General features: G+C 41.5%; 1 protein-coding gene across 4 annotated transcripts in view; it reads right to left on the reverse strand.

Moving 5' to 3' along the window:
• Positions 1-6,632: 6,632 nt before the first annotated feature.
• Positions 6,633-16,504, reverse strand: part of LOC119653687 (cytochrome P450 4d2-like) — a 35,883-nt gene continuing 26,011 nt past the window's right edge. For all 4 annotated transcript variants that reach the window (XM_038058551.1, XM_038058550.1, XM_038058549.1 and 1 more), the window contains 4 exons: positions 16,348-16,417; positions 16,092-16,288; positions 7,083-7,445; positions 6,633-7,019 (listed from right to left, as the gene is read on the reverse strand). In XM_038058551.1, the coding sequence (XP_037914479.1) occupies positions 6,658-7,019; positions 7,083-7,445; positions 16,092-16,288; positions 16,348-16,417 (992 nt within the window). In that variant the 3' untranslated portion in view covers positions 6,633-6,657. The remainder of the gene's footprint in view (positions 7,020-7,082; positions 7,446-16,091; positions 16,289-16,347; positions 16,418-16,504) is intronic.

The following is a 16,504-nucleotide window of genomic DNA, read 5'->3' on the forward strand; positions in this document are numbered from 1 at the left end:
TTTCCTGGCACCTAGACCCCACAACCTATATACCATTTTGAAGTTCAGACCCTCTACCAATAGTAGTGATCACAAATTGAGCTCCTTTTTGCGAAATTCTCAATATTAACGGAGATATAAGCGTTTAAAATTTTTCCCCAGATTCCTCGAAAAATCTGAAATTTTCCTGGCACCTAGACCCCACAAAATATATACCATTTTGAAGCTCAGACCCTCTACCAATGGTAGTGATCACAAATTAAGCTCCTTTTTGCGAAATTCTCAATATTAACGGAGATATAAGCGTTTAAAGTTTTTCCCCAGATTCCTCGAAAAATCTGAAATTTTCCTGGGACCTAGACCCCACAACCTATATACCATTTTGAAGCTCAGACCCTCTACCAATAGCAGTGATCAGAAATTAAGCTCCTTTTTCCGAAATTCTCAATATTAACGGAGATATAAGCGTTTAAAGTTTTTCCCCAGATTCCTCGAAAAATCCGAAATTTTCCTGGCACCTAGACCCCACAACCTATATACCGTTTTGAAGTTCAGACCCTCTACCAATAGTAGTGATCACAAATAAGCTCCTTTTGGGAAATTCTCAATATTAACGGAGATATAAGCGTTTAAAGTTTTTCTCCAGATTCCTCGAAAAATCTGAAATTTTCCTGGCACCTAGACCCCACAACCTGTATACCATTTTGAAGCTCAGACCCTCTACCAATAGTAGTGATCACAAATTAAGCTCCTTTTTGCGAAATTCTCAATATTAACGGAGATATAAGCGTTTAAAGTTTTTCCCCAGATTCCTCGAAAAATCTGAAATTTTCCTGGCACCTAGACCCCACAACCTATATACCATTTTGAAGCTCACACCCTCTACCAATAGTGGTGATCACAAATTAAGCTCCTTTTTGCCAAATTCTCAATATTAACGGAGATATAAGCGTTTAAAGTTTTTGCCCAGATTCTTCCGAAAATCTGGAATTTTCCTGGCACCTAGACCCCACAACCTATATACCATTTTGAAGCTCAGACCCTCAACCAATAGTAGTGATCACAAATTAAGCTCTTTTTTGCGAAATTCTCAATATTAACGGAGATATAAGCGTTTAAAGTTTTTCCCCAGATTCCTCGAAAAATCTGAAATTTTCCTGGCACCTAGACCCCACAACCTGTATACCATTTTAGTGATCACAAATTAAGCTCTTTTTTGCGAAATTCTCAATATTAACGGAGATATAAGCGTTTAAAGTTTTTGCCCAGATTCCTCCGAAAATCTGGAATTTTCCTGGCACCTAGACCCCTCAACCTATATACCATTTTGAAGCTCAGACCTTCTACCAATAGTAGTGATAACAAATTAAGCTCTTTTTTCCGAAATTCTCAATATTAACGGAGATATAAGCGTTTAAAGTTTTTCCCCAGATTCCTCGCAAAATCTGAAATTTTCCTGGCACCTAGACCCCACAACCTATATACCATTTTGAAGCTCACACCCTCTACCAATAGTAGTGATCACAAATTAAGCTCCTTTTTGCGAAATTCTCAATATTAACGGAGATATAAGCGTTTAAAGTTTTTTCCCAGATTCCTCGAAAAATCTGAAATTTTCCTGGCACCTAGGCCCCTCAACCTATATACCATTTTGAAGCTCACACCCTCTACCAATAGTGGTGATCACAAATTAAGCTCCTTTTTGCGAAATTCTCAATATTAACGGAGATATAAGCGTTTAAAGTTTTTGCCCAGATTCCTCCGAAAATCTGGAATTTTCCTGGCACCTAGACCCCTCAACCTATATACCATTTTGAAGCTCAGGCCCTCAACCAATAGTAGTGATCACAAATTAAGCTCCTTTTTGCGAAATTCTCAATATTAACGGAGATAAAAGCGTTTAAAATTTTTCCCCAGATTCCTCGAAAAATCTGAAATTTTCCTGGCACCTAGACCCCACAACCTATATACCATTTTGAAGCTCAGACCCTCTACCAATAGTAGTGATCACAAATTAAGCTCCTTTTTGCGAAATTCTCAATATTAACGGAGATATAAGCGTTTAAAATTTTTCCCCAGATTCCTCGAAAAATCTGAAATTTTCCTGGCACCTAGACCCCACAACCTATATACCATTTTGAAGCTCAGACCCTCTACCAATAGTAGTGATCACAAATTAAGCTCCTTTTTGCGAAATTCTCAATATTAACGGAGATATAAGCGTTTAAAGTTTTTCCCCAGATACCTCGAAAAATCTGAAATTTTCCTGGCACCTAGACCCCACAACCTATATACCATTTTGAAGCTCAGACCCTCTACCAATAGTGGTGATCACAAATTAAGCTCCTTTTTGCCAAATTCTCAATATTGACGGAGATATAAGCGTTTAAAGTTTTTCCCCAGATTCCTCCGAAAATCTGAAATTTTCCTGGCACCTAGAGCCCTCAACCTATATACCATTTTGAAGCTCACACCCTCTACCAATAGTGGTGATCACAAATTAAGCTCCTTTTTGCCAAATTCTCAATATTAACGGAGATATAAGCATTTAAAGTTTTTCCCCAGATTCCTCCGAAAATCTGAAATTTTCCTGGCACCTAGAGCCCTCAACCTGTATACCATTTTGAAGTTCAGACCCTCCACCAATAGTAGTGATCACAAATTAAGCTCCTTTTTGCGAAATTCTCAATATTAACGGAGATATAAGCGTTTAAAGTTTTTCCCCAGATTCCTCGAAAAATCCGAAATTTTCCTGGCACCTAGACCCCACAACCTATATACCGTTTTGAAGTTCAGACCCTGCACCAACAGTAGTGATCACAAGTTAAGCTCCTTTTTGCGAAATTCTCAATATTAACGGAGATATAAGCGTTTAAAGTTTTTCCCCAGATTCCTCGAAAAATCTGAAATTTTCCTGGCACCTAGACCCCACAACCTATATACCATTTTGAAGCTCAGACCCTCTGTCAGTAGTGGTGATCACAAATTAAGCTCCTTTTTGCCAAATTCTCAATATTAACGGAGATATAAGCGTTTAAAGTTTTTCCCCAGACTCCTCCGAAAATCTGGAATTTTCCTGGGACCTAGACCCCTCAACCTGTATACCATTTTGAAGCTCTCACCCTGTACCAATAGTCGTGATCACAAATTAAGCTCCTTTTTGCGAAATTCTCAATATTAACGGAGATATATGCGTTTAAAGTTTTTCCCCAGATTCCTCCGAAAATCTTGAATTTTCCTGGCACCTAGACCCCTCAACCTATATACCATTTTGAAGCTCAGACCCTCTACCAATAGTAGTGATAACAAATTAAGCTCTTTTTTCCGAAATTCTCAATATTAACGGAGATATAAGCGTTTAAAGTTTTTCCCCAGATTCCTCGCAAAATCTGAAATTTTCCTGGCACCTAGACCCCACAACCTATATACCATTTTGAAGCTCACACCCTCTACCAATGGTAGTGATCACAAATTAAGCTCCTTTTTGCGAAATTCTCAATATTAACGGAGATATAAGCGTTTAAAGTTTTTTCCCAGATTCCTCGAAAAATCTGAAATTTTCCTGGCACCTAGGCCCCTCAACCTATATACCATTTTGAAGCTCACACCCTCTACCAATAGTGGTGATCACAAATTAAGCTCCTTTTTGCGAAATTCTCAATATTAACGGAGATATAAGCGTTTAAAGTTTTTCCCCAGATTCCTCGCAAAATCTGAAATTTTCCTGGCACCTAGACCCCACAACCTATATACCATTTTGAAGCTCAGACCCTCTACCAATAGTGGTGATCACAAATTAAGCTCCTTTTTGCCAAATTCTCAATATTGACGGAGATATAAGCGTTGAAAGTTTTTCCCCAGATTCCTCCGAAAATCTGAAATTTTCCTGGCACCTAGAGCCCACAACCTATATACCATTTTGAAGCTCACACCCTCTACCAATAGTGGTGATCACAAATTAAGCTCCTTTTTGCCAAATTCTCAATATTAACGGAGATATAAGCGTTTAAAGTTTTTCCCCAGATTCCTCCGAAAATCTGAAATTTTCCTGGCACCTAGAGTCCTCAACCTGTATACCATTTTGAAGTTCAGACCCTCCACCAATAGTAGTGATCACAAATTAAGCTCCTTTTTGCGAAATTCTCAATATTAACGGAGATATAAGCGTTTAAAGTTTTTCCCCAGATTCCTCGAAAAATCCGAAATTTTCCTGGCACCTAGACCCCACAACCTATATACCGTTTTGAAGTTCAGACCCTGCACCAACAGTAGTGATCAGAAGTTAAGCTCCTTTTTGCGAAATTCTCAATATTAACGGAGATATAAGCGTTTAAAGTTTTTCCCCAGATTCCTCGAAAAATCTGAAATTTTCCTGGCACCTAGACCCCACAACCTATATACCATTTTGAAGCTCAGACCCTCTGTCAGTAGTGGTGATCACAAATTAAGCTCCTTTTTGCCAAATTCTCAATATTAACGGAGATATAAGCGTTTAAAGTTTTTCCCCAGATTCCTCCGAAAATCTGGAATTTTCCTGGGACCTAGACCCCTCAACCAGTATACCATTTTGAAGCTCTCACCCTGTACCAATAGTCGTGATCACAAATTAAGCTCCTTTTTGCGAAATTCTCAATATTAACGGAGATATATGCGTTTAAAGTTTTTCCCCAGATTCCTCCGAAAATCTGGAATTTTCCTGGCACCTACACCGCTCAACCTATATACCATTTTGAAGCTCAGACCCTCTGCCAGTAGTGGTGATCACAAATTAAGCTCCTTATTGCCAAATTCTCAATATTGACGGAGATATAAGCGTTTAAAATTTTTCCCCAGATTCCTCCGAAAATCTGGAATTTTCCTGGCACCTAGACCCCTCAACCTATATACCATTTTGAAGCTCACACCCTCTACCAATAGTAGTGATCACAAATTAAGCTCCTTTTTGCCAAATTCTCAATATTAACGGAGATATAAGCGTTTAAAGTTTTTCCCCAGATTCCTCCGAAAATCTGGAATTTTCCTGGGACCTAGACCCCTCAACCTGTATACCATTTTGAAGCTCTCACCCTGTACCAATAGTCGTGATCACAAATTAAGCTCCTTTTTGCGAAATTCTCAATATTAACGGAGATATATGCGTTTAAAGTTTTTCCCCAGATTCCTCCGAAAATCTGGAATTTTCCTGGCACCTAGACCCCTCAACCTATATACCATTTTGAAGCTCAGACCCTCTGCCAGTAGTGGTGATCACAAATTAAGCTCCTTTTTGCCAAATTCTCAATATTGACGGAGATATAAGCGTTTAAAATTTTTCCCTAGATTCCTCCGAAAATCTGGAATTTTCCTGGCACCTAGACCCCTCAACCTATATACCATTTTGAAGCTCACACCCTCTACCAATAGTAGTGATCACAAATTAAGCTCCTTTTTGCCAAATTCTCAATATTAACGGAGATATAAGCGTTTAAAATTTTTCCCCAGATTCCTCCAAAAATCTGGAATTTTCCTGGCACCTAGACCCCTCAACCTATATACCATTTTGAGGTTGGTTTGGGGGCTGCTAGGAAAATTGCTGATTTTTGGAGGAATCTTGGGAAAAACTTTAAACGCTTATATCTCCCTTAATATTGAGAATTTGGCAAAAAGGAGCTTAATTTGTGATCACCACTATTGGGAGAGGGTCTGAGCTTCAAAACGGTATATAGGTTGAGGAGTCAAGGTGCCAGGAAAATTCCAGATTTTCGGAGGAATCTGGGGAAAAACTTTAAACGCTTATATCTCCCTTAATATTGAGAATTTCGCGAAAAGGAACTTAATTCGTGATCACTACTATTGAGCAATTGAGCGATGCCATATATGAACTTTTCCCAGTGTGAACAGTTAGCCCTATTAGCTAAGTGTAACATGGCAGGCAGGGAGCGAAATAATAGATAATTATTAATTAACCGCGTATGATATTTAGGGCATTGTAGTTATTATCGAGTAAACGGTTGAAGGGTAGTGTATTGTTTAAATTATCTTAATATTTTTGCAGTGGTCTTCACTCTATCCTGCCCTTCAGCCTGTAAAACGTGGAGGTACTATTAGGCTTTTAATGGGGCAGTTCCGCTGTTGCTTTGTTAATAATCAGCTCTCAGCGCTAATGTTGAGAAGTAAACGCCCCAAATGCCCAATGACCTTGTTTACCCTTAGTAAGGAGGTAGATATCTTGGTAAGGCCGTCCTTGATTAGAGACGTCTTTGAATTGGTTGGAAAATTACATAGAGTCACTGATTCTGCTGCGGCCTAAGCATCCAGAATTCTAGTCCCCAGCCTCTCTCGTTTCTTGTTGATTTTCTTCTTGAAACGTTGCACTTCTACCTAGTTTTCAGTGCATTAGGGTAGAGAATTTAATGTTTCCACCTCACATATTCCGTGTTACGCTCTTTCGCTTAATGATGCAATGAGTCTTCAATTCTTCCCTTTCCGAGAGAGCTGAGCCTGTCTGTCAAGGTCTGAGTATGAAAATTCGCTTTTTGAAAAATTGGGTATGTTGCTCCTTGGGAGAGAACGGGACTGAGTCTAAATAGAAAGTGACTAAAAATATCAAACAACTGAGAAGAGTTTATAATAGAAATACTGCTCACTGTTATAAATACTCATGTGTCCCCTCGTTCACCTTATTTTATTCTTTTACTATCAAGAATTCGTTCCAAATGTATAATACTTTCTTGGCCTTATACCTAAATTAATACCGTTAGTAGATCTTGTCACCAAATTCGCTGTAGTTTTCGGTTCTTCTCCCATTGGTAGAAGTTCAAAGTATCTTAGGATTTTCGACACCGTGCACTTCATTTCGAGCATAGCAAACTTCTGCCCAATACAATTCCTTGGTCCAGCACTAAATGGGATGTAGGAATAAGCAGTTGCCTTTTCCGAGAACTTCTCAGTAAAAAATCGTTCTGGTTTGAAATGATCAGGGTCTGAAAATATTTCAGGATCTCTCATGAGAAGGAACATCGGAATAGTTACATCGGATCCAGCAGGGAAGAATTTATCGTCTGGAATGAAATTACAGGGTTAATAGAAGAGTTATCCAATCAAAGACGTATAGGGAGGCTCACTTATTTGTATATCTTCCTCTAGTTTCCGTGCTATCATTGGTACTGGAGGGTACAACCTCATTGATTCTTTGATAACGATTTCTAGGTATTTTAAATCTTGTAGTTCCTGCATCTTAGCAGGCTTTGTTTTGTCGTTTCCGATTACTTCCCTGATTTCACTGAAGACTTTTTCTTGTACCTCAGGTTGACGTGACAGACAATAAAGGGTGAAACTAATTCCAGCTGTCGTGGTGTCGTGACCTTCAAATGTAAAGGTGTCCACTTCTTCGCGAATGTCGTTGTTGGAGAGCGGTTGTCCTTGAATAGTTGCTTGCAGGAGAACATCTAGCAGAGTTCGTTTGCGTTTCCTAGTCATTTCAGCTTCTATTTGGAAGTTTATATGAATGGATATACTTATGAATGTATTATGGAGTCAATTTTATAAATAGGGAAATAGTTTGCCAAAATCAACCATAACTAAATAATACCCTAATGAATGAATGGATGAAAGCATAAAGTCAATTTATTTGGAGATCTGTAAGTTTTCATCCTTACTTCTTAGTGTAACATATGAGAGAAAGAGGCATCATTCAGACAATATACTGGCCCCGTTGCGGTAGTTCACAACGGTCAGACTACCAACTAAACGCCTCTCCGTTATTAGAAAACTGAACTGGAATCAACGAGAGTTGGGTGAAGAAAATGATTTTTTTCCGGTCCCTTAGCCGTCATGCTCAGTCTTCTTTGAAAGAAGAATTACCCGAACATTATGCGGGACACAGTACAATCTGATGGCGCTCCTCAGCATCTCTCCGAAATGAAGCTTCCTTGTTTTTCCATACAGATACTAACAAATCCCGACAGAGAAAAAAGGTATGATCGGCGTCGTCTAGTAATACTCGCTGTTGTAAGTTTTCGATGAACTAGTCCATCTGCTTCTGCATCTCTAGAATTACCACTCATTTCATGTATATTGCCGGTGACTCTGAATCCTTTGAGCATAGAATAACTTAACTGTTTTGAAAGAAGTGAGCAGTACCGCAAAGTCAAACGATCGCTTACCGAGAAGTCTTTCAGAAATCGTCGCGAAGGTTGCGTCTGGAGTGGTTCCTTCGCCAATATCTAAAACTATGACCCCCGTTCTCGCTGCATCCAAAACATCTGCTACCCCATTAAATGGAGGACAACGTTTCAAACGTTGGCCACTATTATCTAATGGTTTCTGGTATGATTTGCCTTGAGAATTTAAAATTCGAGGCATCAATAGCATCTCTTTAGGGATATTTCCTCCCAGAGCTTTTATAAATAAGTAGTCGCTATTTACCCCTTTTTGGGTCAACCACACCTACGCGTCAAAGCTAGCAATTCGCTGAAATATACTTCAATTCTTTCCAGGATTTCTAGACATGCACTCCTCTCCTACTATTCTGGTGCAAATGCTCTCAGCGTGATCCACTCGTTAGCCATCCTTGGAGGGTGCGATCCATTGCATGGCATAATCAGCAATGCAATTGTCGCCCCTTGAAGTGTTACCTTACCACTGCAACTTCCACGATCCGAGCACATGACAGACAGGTGACAGGCCTCTCTGCTGTTTCTTCAAGTTCTTCGTTTGAAATGCATAGTAACGAGACACGGTAAAGGAATTGACGAAGGCTCGGATCGTTGGAGAGACAGTCTGGGTGATTTTCTATGCGCTACTCCCATAAAGCAACGCAGAAATAACATCAGTGCAGAACAGCTTCAATTTAATCACGCCAGATAAACTCCCTCATTCTGTTAAAAGCTTCCCCGAAATCGATGAAGAGCAGGTGAAGTGATGGTCTCAACTCCACGCAGTGTTCCAAAATGATCTCGTAGGTTGTTGATGTGGTCATTGCAGAAGGATACGGAGCGGATATCAGCCTGCTTTCCTTTTCTCTTTTCCTGTTGTAATTTGTTTAAGAGCAACCGGATCCTTGCATTCCGCGCTTTCGAATTGTTATCTCAGCTGGGTGACCCACCACCTTCTCTCCGGAGAGAAGTGACGGTAGACTCTTCCCTGCTATTGATGAAATCTAAAATATCGACCAGGAGGCGGCATGTGCTGGTAAGGACTACAAAGGAGTGACGCACGATGAGTGCAGCATAGCGCCACCTAAGGCCGTAGCTTAACTGAATATGATCTTCTGTGTAATCTGATGATTGGTTGATGAACATCATTATCCTGTTGTTATGGATATGTTATTTTCTCACCATTAACTAAACTAGGCATTCAGTTCTTGACAAATTTCTCGCATATTCATTTCTTGACGAATCTCGGCCGGCTTTGGAGCGAGATGAGAGGAATGAAATGGTGCGGTGGTTCCTGCAATAGGACCACTGAACCAGTAAGTAAGACCTCAACAGGAATTAAAATTTCACATTATATACTGCATCAATCTTGTCACGGTAAAGCATTAGTATAACATCCAAAGATGGAGCAGAGGCATGCCACCGAGAAACTGTCCCTACGGCCAAAACTCGCCCACCATGAAAAGCAAACTTTCCCTTGTCGTGGAAACGCTCCGGCAGTTTCCACCCTTCGGGTTTGAGGTAAAAGGAGTTGTGGGGTTCAATCGTTTAATCACTAACTTAATCATAAATCCATCCGCGAAGATAAATATGGTCTTACGTCTTTGAAGTACTGCTTAGATTCCAAAGTCGAGACTACGTTAATTAGGGAAGACTGGAACTATATGCTGTGGTATACAGGTGCATTTAACATAGAAGACGAGGCTAGTATTTCGGTACATAAAGAAATTCGATATGTCACAGGACCTGGGCAGAAAGAATCTAAGGAGAAAACACGAACATGATAACATCTGATAGTCTGGCGATATTGAAAGTTATCGTCTTCCCCAAACTAGAATGAAACTGGTTCCGAAGACCCATGTTAGCTGGCTAAGATAAGGTACCATTGAAATGCATAGCGGGCAGCAAAGCTATTCATAATAATGGCAGTCTGGAGTAACAGTATTTAATTAAATAGGGGGCTGTGTTTGGAGGAAGCTCAGCCACACTTGATGGGAGACATTGGTGGACTAATGGTATAACAACTTTATACTTTATGGTAGTCAGGGAATAAAGACAGCTGAGACTCTGGAATTTGTCGTCATCGAGGCTCTATAGTCTATTTCTGGCCTTGGCTTCCAAATGTTCTTCCTCCATCCATCTCGACCTATCGATATCGTCCTTCAGTTTTGAAATTCGAGCAGTGATGCGCTAATTTCCACAACAGAATCTGTGTCCGCAGGTGATTTTCGTATAACCTCCGACATTTGCTTCAAACGCATCTGTCAAGCTATCATTGACTCTGACATACGCTGTTGTGTCGGACATTGCCATTCTGGTAACGCCTACTATGGGGGGAGACCTTAGAATACACTCAAACTTAAGAATACACTCATTCTTCCAAGCCTGTCATGAGATGTGGCTAAAAGGATTAAAAATTTGCAGGCTAGCAACCTGAAAACTATTACCGAAACGTCACCAACGCAGGGAATAGGGACTGGCTTCACGCCAAAAGTCTTTGGGTATCGAAAAGCGACTATGACTAGTTTTAGTAATGTGTGCACGCTCCTCGACAATGGTAACGAGGATTCTCAAAATGCTCGCTTTTTTCAACTTGAGCGGGAATTCCAGCGATATAAACTGGACCTTCTGGGTCTAATCGATGTAAGCGGTGTACTCTAGAAAGCCAAGTGTTAGCACACGCGACTCCGATATCAGGTTTTTTCTGATGGCTACCGCAAGGCGCGCTCTCTTGCCCTGGAAGCCTATTTTTGACAGATTTCTTGGATGTACATTACAAGGTACTGACACCGACTTCGAAAATGATCACAATCTGATGATCGCTTATGTTCGTTTACATGTTGTGTCCGCTACTTCTCGTATGGCTGAGAAGCTGAAAATCGACCGCTTGTTTGACCCAGGTGAGGCTCAATTCTGGGGGACTTATCTTCCTGGTTGAACTGCAGACATACTGACTAACCCGCCTGAGAATATTGATGAACATGATGTTGTCATCAAAAATGCTCTTTTCTAGAGTGGTTGTCGGTCATGTTCGGAATAGGCATCATAAGATCTGGCTGACTACTGAATCGTGGAAGAGGATCGATGAAGTGAATGGATTGAAGGCTCTACTGGCTTCTGCGAGTGATGGCGGGCGTGACGTGTTCCGATATCGAACGAAATCCCGAGAAGTTCACCATAGTGTACCCCGTGACAAGAGAGAATTTGCTACTGCGCTGGTCTAGGAAACGAGAGATGCCACAGATCGTAATGATTACAGGAATTTATACCGCATCACGAAGGAGCTTGCATATGATTGCAAATCCTTCGATGGTCCTGTAAAGGACGGAAACGGTCAACTTCTCATCCACGATTATCAACACCTGAATAGGTGGAAGGAGTACTTCACCGCGGTTCCTAGCTGTATCAGATCCGGTGAAGTCCCTTGTGGATGGAATGTGCTAGTCACCGGAACATGCGGATACGGACTGTTCCCCCAAGCAGAAAAGAAATCATTTCTGCCAAATGGAGCAAAGCCGCTAGGTGTAAGGTTCCCCTTGCAGAGTTATTTATCGCTACAGCTGCAGTCGCTATTATCAAAATGTTAAGATCAAATCCTTTCAGAGAGTGGAACATTGGGATAATCGTCAAGATCGGAAGGAAGTGTACTAGTTTTAAATGTGATAAGTGGAGGGGTATCTGCATGCTGCCCTACCGTCGCAAAGATAACAATCAATATAATCCTGGAACGCATCAAAAAAAATCTCGTAAACTTGATCGAAAGAGAAGGCTGGTTTCCGATCCGGATTCTTCTGCACTGACCGTATCAACACCCTACGGACCATTTTGGAACAGTGCACCGACCTCAAATCTTCGCCGAACCTACACTTCATCGATTTAGAGAAAGCTTTCGATAGCGTGAATAGGGAGTTTGTCTGGAGCGCTCTACGCAGGAGGATTCCGGAGAAACTAATAGCTATAGCCATAGCGACATATGAGCGACACCGAGGTAAAATCTCAGAGGATTTTGAGCTCCAAACCGGAGTGCCCTAAGGTTGCATTTTGTCACCCATATTATTTCTTATTTTTTTAGGTGACGTTCTTCATGTTGTTTTGTGCGGAGAACGTGGAGGAATTCAATGAACTGTGACATCTTCCCTCAAACACCTTGACTACGCTGATGACAAATGTTTGCTCTCTGCCCTTGTCATGAACTTTGGTCAAATAGCTCTGGATTTGGAAAGAAAGGAAAGTAGAGTTGCACTGAAGATATACACCAACAAATCCAAGGTTCTCAGTCTGACAGATTCTCACACTGTCCCCATATGCATTACTGGGCATAGAATTGATGAAGTCAATCAATTTGAATATCTAGAAAGTGTGATTTCTGCTTACGGTGGCACCGAACTGGATGTTTATCATCGCATTAACAGCACTAGATCCGCTTTCGCTGCCCTGTCTAAATCTGGAAATGCAGTTCTATGGAAATAACACATGCAAAGCGAACTCCATTGTCACCCAAAAGCCCCAAGCTTTCGTCAATACCTGTCTGCGTCGTATCATCGGAGTACGTTGGCCTGACAGTATCTCAAACGAAGAACTTGGTCGGCACACAGGCATGGCACTCGTACGCGATGTGATCGGAAGACAGATGTGGCAGTGGGTAGATTTTACATTAAAGAGGGGCGACAATTGCATGGCCGGCTGTGCCATGTAGTAGAATCCACGCACCAAGCGCACTTGGTGTCATTTTATGCGGTCATACCCTATAATAATAATAATAACGTGACAGTGGTTCCACTTTGTTGACATTTATTCCGCCGGCGAAGCCTGATTTACTTTCAAAGGACTTCGAAAGAATTCTCCTGCTTGAAGTTCCCTCATTGCAATGGACTTGTCCTCCAGCTCTGAGCCCTACCACTGTCTTCTACACCAAGTTCAACGGACCATTACATCGTTTCTCAAACACCCTATGGAAAATGACCATTACCATAATTATCATCATCAAATCTTTTCTGCAGATTGCCTTCAGAGTTCTATGGCTTCAAGCAATCCTAAAAGGAGAACTCTGTTGGCACATGGGCCAGATGCCATGACATTGAGCATTTTTAACCAAAAACAAGATGTACAAGGCCAATATAACACCAGTCAACCGTATTCAGCTGTGATGTTTTGCCGAGTTGTGAAACATTGATACTGAAAAAAGTGCAGTCAGTTTGTGTTGCAAAACAGGTAATATAAGCTCGTTATATCATTCAAATCATGGGATATCAAGATCCTTTTTGGGTCTACCTTTATCTCATCTGAGGTTCCCGGTCACTAAAGCCAAATCCCGAAACAACAGACATTCTTACCTAAAGAAATAATAGAAACGTGTTGGAAATTCAATATTGGCTGTGTGCCAATTGATTTATCTTTTGGAACTGAGGGAGTCCTGAATCAGCCCCACTTGACAGCAGATTGGACCAATTAGGGAAATAAATTTTTCCCTATTTTCCTGGTTCACGAACTCTTCGTTTTAGGTAAAACCCGTAATATTTAAAAAATGAGAAGCCTTAATTTCAATTCATAAAACGCAGCCTCATATCTATCCTGGAAGCAGTGTGACCAAAAGTGGTTGCAAGGTATAGCCCACTCCATTATAGTTGAAGATAGTTTCTGGTCAATTGATCCGGTCCATGATTGAGTAAATATGAACCCATGACTTCAATAATTCTAAAAATAAATAAGTACTCCTTCGCAATGTCCTCGCAGTTACGCATGTTCACAACACTGGGGCTGTGTTCATTTTGGTCATTGGAACTTGTGTTTGTCTGGAAGCCTACAACCGTAGTAGAAAGCTGGGTTTGTATCTCCAGATGAGGATTTTCTGATATGCGCTGCATTCTCACCTCCTCTGCAAGCTCTGCTTGAAAGACGCTCCTTAACTCTTCACCCTACTGCAATAACTTGCACAGCTTGTGAACCGTATTAGCTGGAAAGTAGAAAAATTGCCTCAGTAAAACAGATTCCAGTTCAACATTGTGGACATGATCTCCCGAGATTAAGCGTTGTTCCATAACTGCAAATGCCGTCAAAACCATAAAAGCAATCGTTTATGAAAAAAGGTGGCTTCTGGTTTCATCCAGAGCAGAGGCAATCAATAGCCGCCCAGTAAAGTCAGGCCAAAGACAGACGGAGCTCAGGGTCTGCCGACCACTTGATAACAAATCGGACCAATCGGGGAAGAAATTTCTACCCCAGTTGCTAGTCTTCAAATCCTTCTATTTTGGGCTAACACCGATTTTTTTACGAAAAAAAGGCGACTTACAATTTCATCCAGGTTAAAGGCAGGAAACTAGATAGTTTTTTGTCCGACATACCAAAACGAAGTCGGAAGCCGTAGAAGGCTCTCTATCAGGAGGAAGAATAGAACTTCTTGGAACAGAACTTCAAGACTTATGGCAATTTCACTTACTTTAATTTTGAATAATACTCATCATCATTAATCTTAAGAATTGTAATAATCAAAAGTGGGTAGGTCATATTTGGTTTATCGGACCGCTTCAACACGGTAACTTTCGGAGTTACTGTGGAAGACGATGTCGCAGCGCCTGCGCAATCACGTGCGTCCAATGCAGGAACGCCCTGATGACTGGGGCTGGGCTCTGGAACTCGACAGTTCGGACATACGGGCTTACGTGTATTCGGGCGCTCGCAACCGAAACAGAAGACTTTGGGATGCTCCCAACAGTCTTCAAACAAATGTCCAATCTGCCGACAATTCCAGCAGACCAAGTCCAAATCACGATCCTGAATCTCAGCCTGAGGATTACCTGAGATGTTCTTTAGGTCAACACCCTCTTCAGATTAAGCAGAATAGCTGTGTAATTGGTGAGAGACCCTGCTTGAGAGCCGCTCCTCTAAAATTTCGCTCTGCTGCACTAACTTCCGCAGTTCGCGAACCGTACTAGCCGGAAAATAGAAAAGTTGCCTCTGAACGTCGGGTCTCAGCCCAAGACGTAGCAACTCTACCAACTCGTCTTCCATTAAGGCCTATTGGCTAGCGGACACACAGCTTTATAGTAACTGTCGAAATCTTCGGATGGACCTTGCATGCGCTCCCTCATCAGTTCAAGGATATCCCAGTCATCTAGAGAATCCTTAAACTCATGGCGAAGAGCCTCACGAAAAGAGGTCCAGTCAATTCGTCCGACAGACTGGTGGTAGTCCCAGTACCAATTTGCTGCTCTGTCCCTGAAAAGGGTGTGCACATAAGTACACAACAGGCCGAAATCTCCCTGTGTTGGTCAAAGCCTCCATGCGGAAGAGGAATTGGTTGATGGGCAAAGTTTTTGATGTGCCATCAAAAACCAAGTTCCAGGATGCCAAAATTGAATAAACACGATCCGCTGACTTGATATTAAACGGTCGTGCCTGGCATCCATCGTCGTCATCAGAGTCGGTAAAATCGTACATATAGTCGAGTCCGGATCTGTCATCATGTCGGTGAAAGTTCTCGGATCCGGATCTGTCGTCAAGTCCGTAAAAATCAATGTTGCGTCTATGGTCAGGTGTGTAAAAATTGTCTTTATTATGTCCATTGTCACGCCTGTCCTCAAGATGCACTGCACGAGTTGAAGCAGGCTGATGTTGAGCTGCCTGATGCACTGAGTGTGTGTTCGGGTTCGAGTCTCGAAGCGGAACAAATTGCTCTCGAACCAATCCTTCAAGTCGTGAAGCCGTGAATCGTGAATCAAAGCGCTCAAAGGACCCCCCCACATTCCCGAGCCTGGCTAGCACAGAGGCCTGCAAGAACGTGTCGACCGAATACTTTGATGGAGCTTCAATCTTTTCCGGCGGACCTTCACGGTCAACTTAGCCAATTTGTTTAGATTTTTGGGATAGCTCTGCCCTCTAGGTCGTTGTCGGCCACTTAGGATGATCGACCTGATCCTTCTATTTCCACTCTAATCATTACAGAATTCAAAGAAAAAATATAAATAAAAAGGTCCTTACCGTCAGTATCTACGTGGTTAGCTTTGATGTCTTCCAGTAATAGTTTTCTTCGATCCTCGATGATATGTTCAGTGAAGTCGTGAAGTATTCTACTTGCCTTAACCTCTGCTTTTTTCATCTTTGGATACAAAATCGAGAAAATTAAATCATATTTCAAATATGGCTTCACCATTCGCTCCATTACGATGTAGGACATCCTGCAAGGAAACAGTGCCTTAAAATAAGGAGCGCAGAGCAGACTTTAGAGTATAGTCACGTATGAACAGCCTGGGCATATTCACAACTGGGATCCATCTGAGCGTTGATTTTGGTACCCAGAGCAGTTTCTGAAAAAGTAGAGATAGACCAGAGATACATATATTTGCAAAGAACGAAGCAACCCAAAGGAAGCACTTCTCAGGAAATAATCCCTT

Source organism: Hermetia illucens, chromosome 4, assembly GCF_905115235.1.
Source record: "Hermetia illucens chromosome 4, iHerIll2.2.curated.20191125, whole genome shotgun sequence".
Lineage (NCBI taxonomy): Eukaryota > Metazoa > Arthropoda > Insecta > Diptera > Stratiomyidae > Hermetia > Hermetia illucens.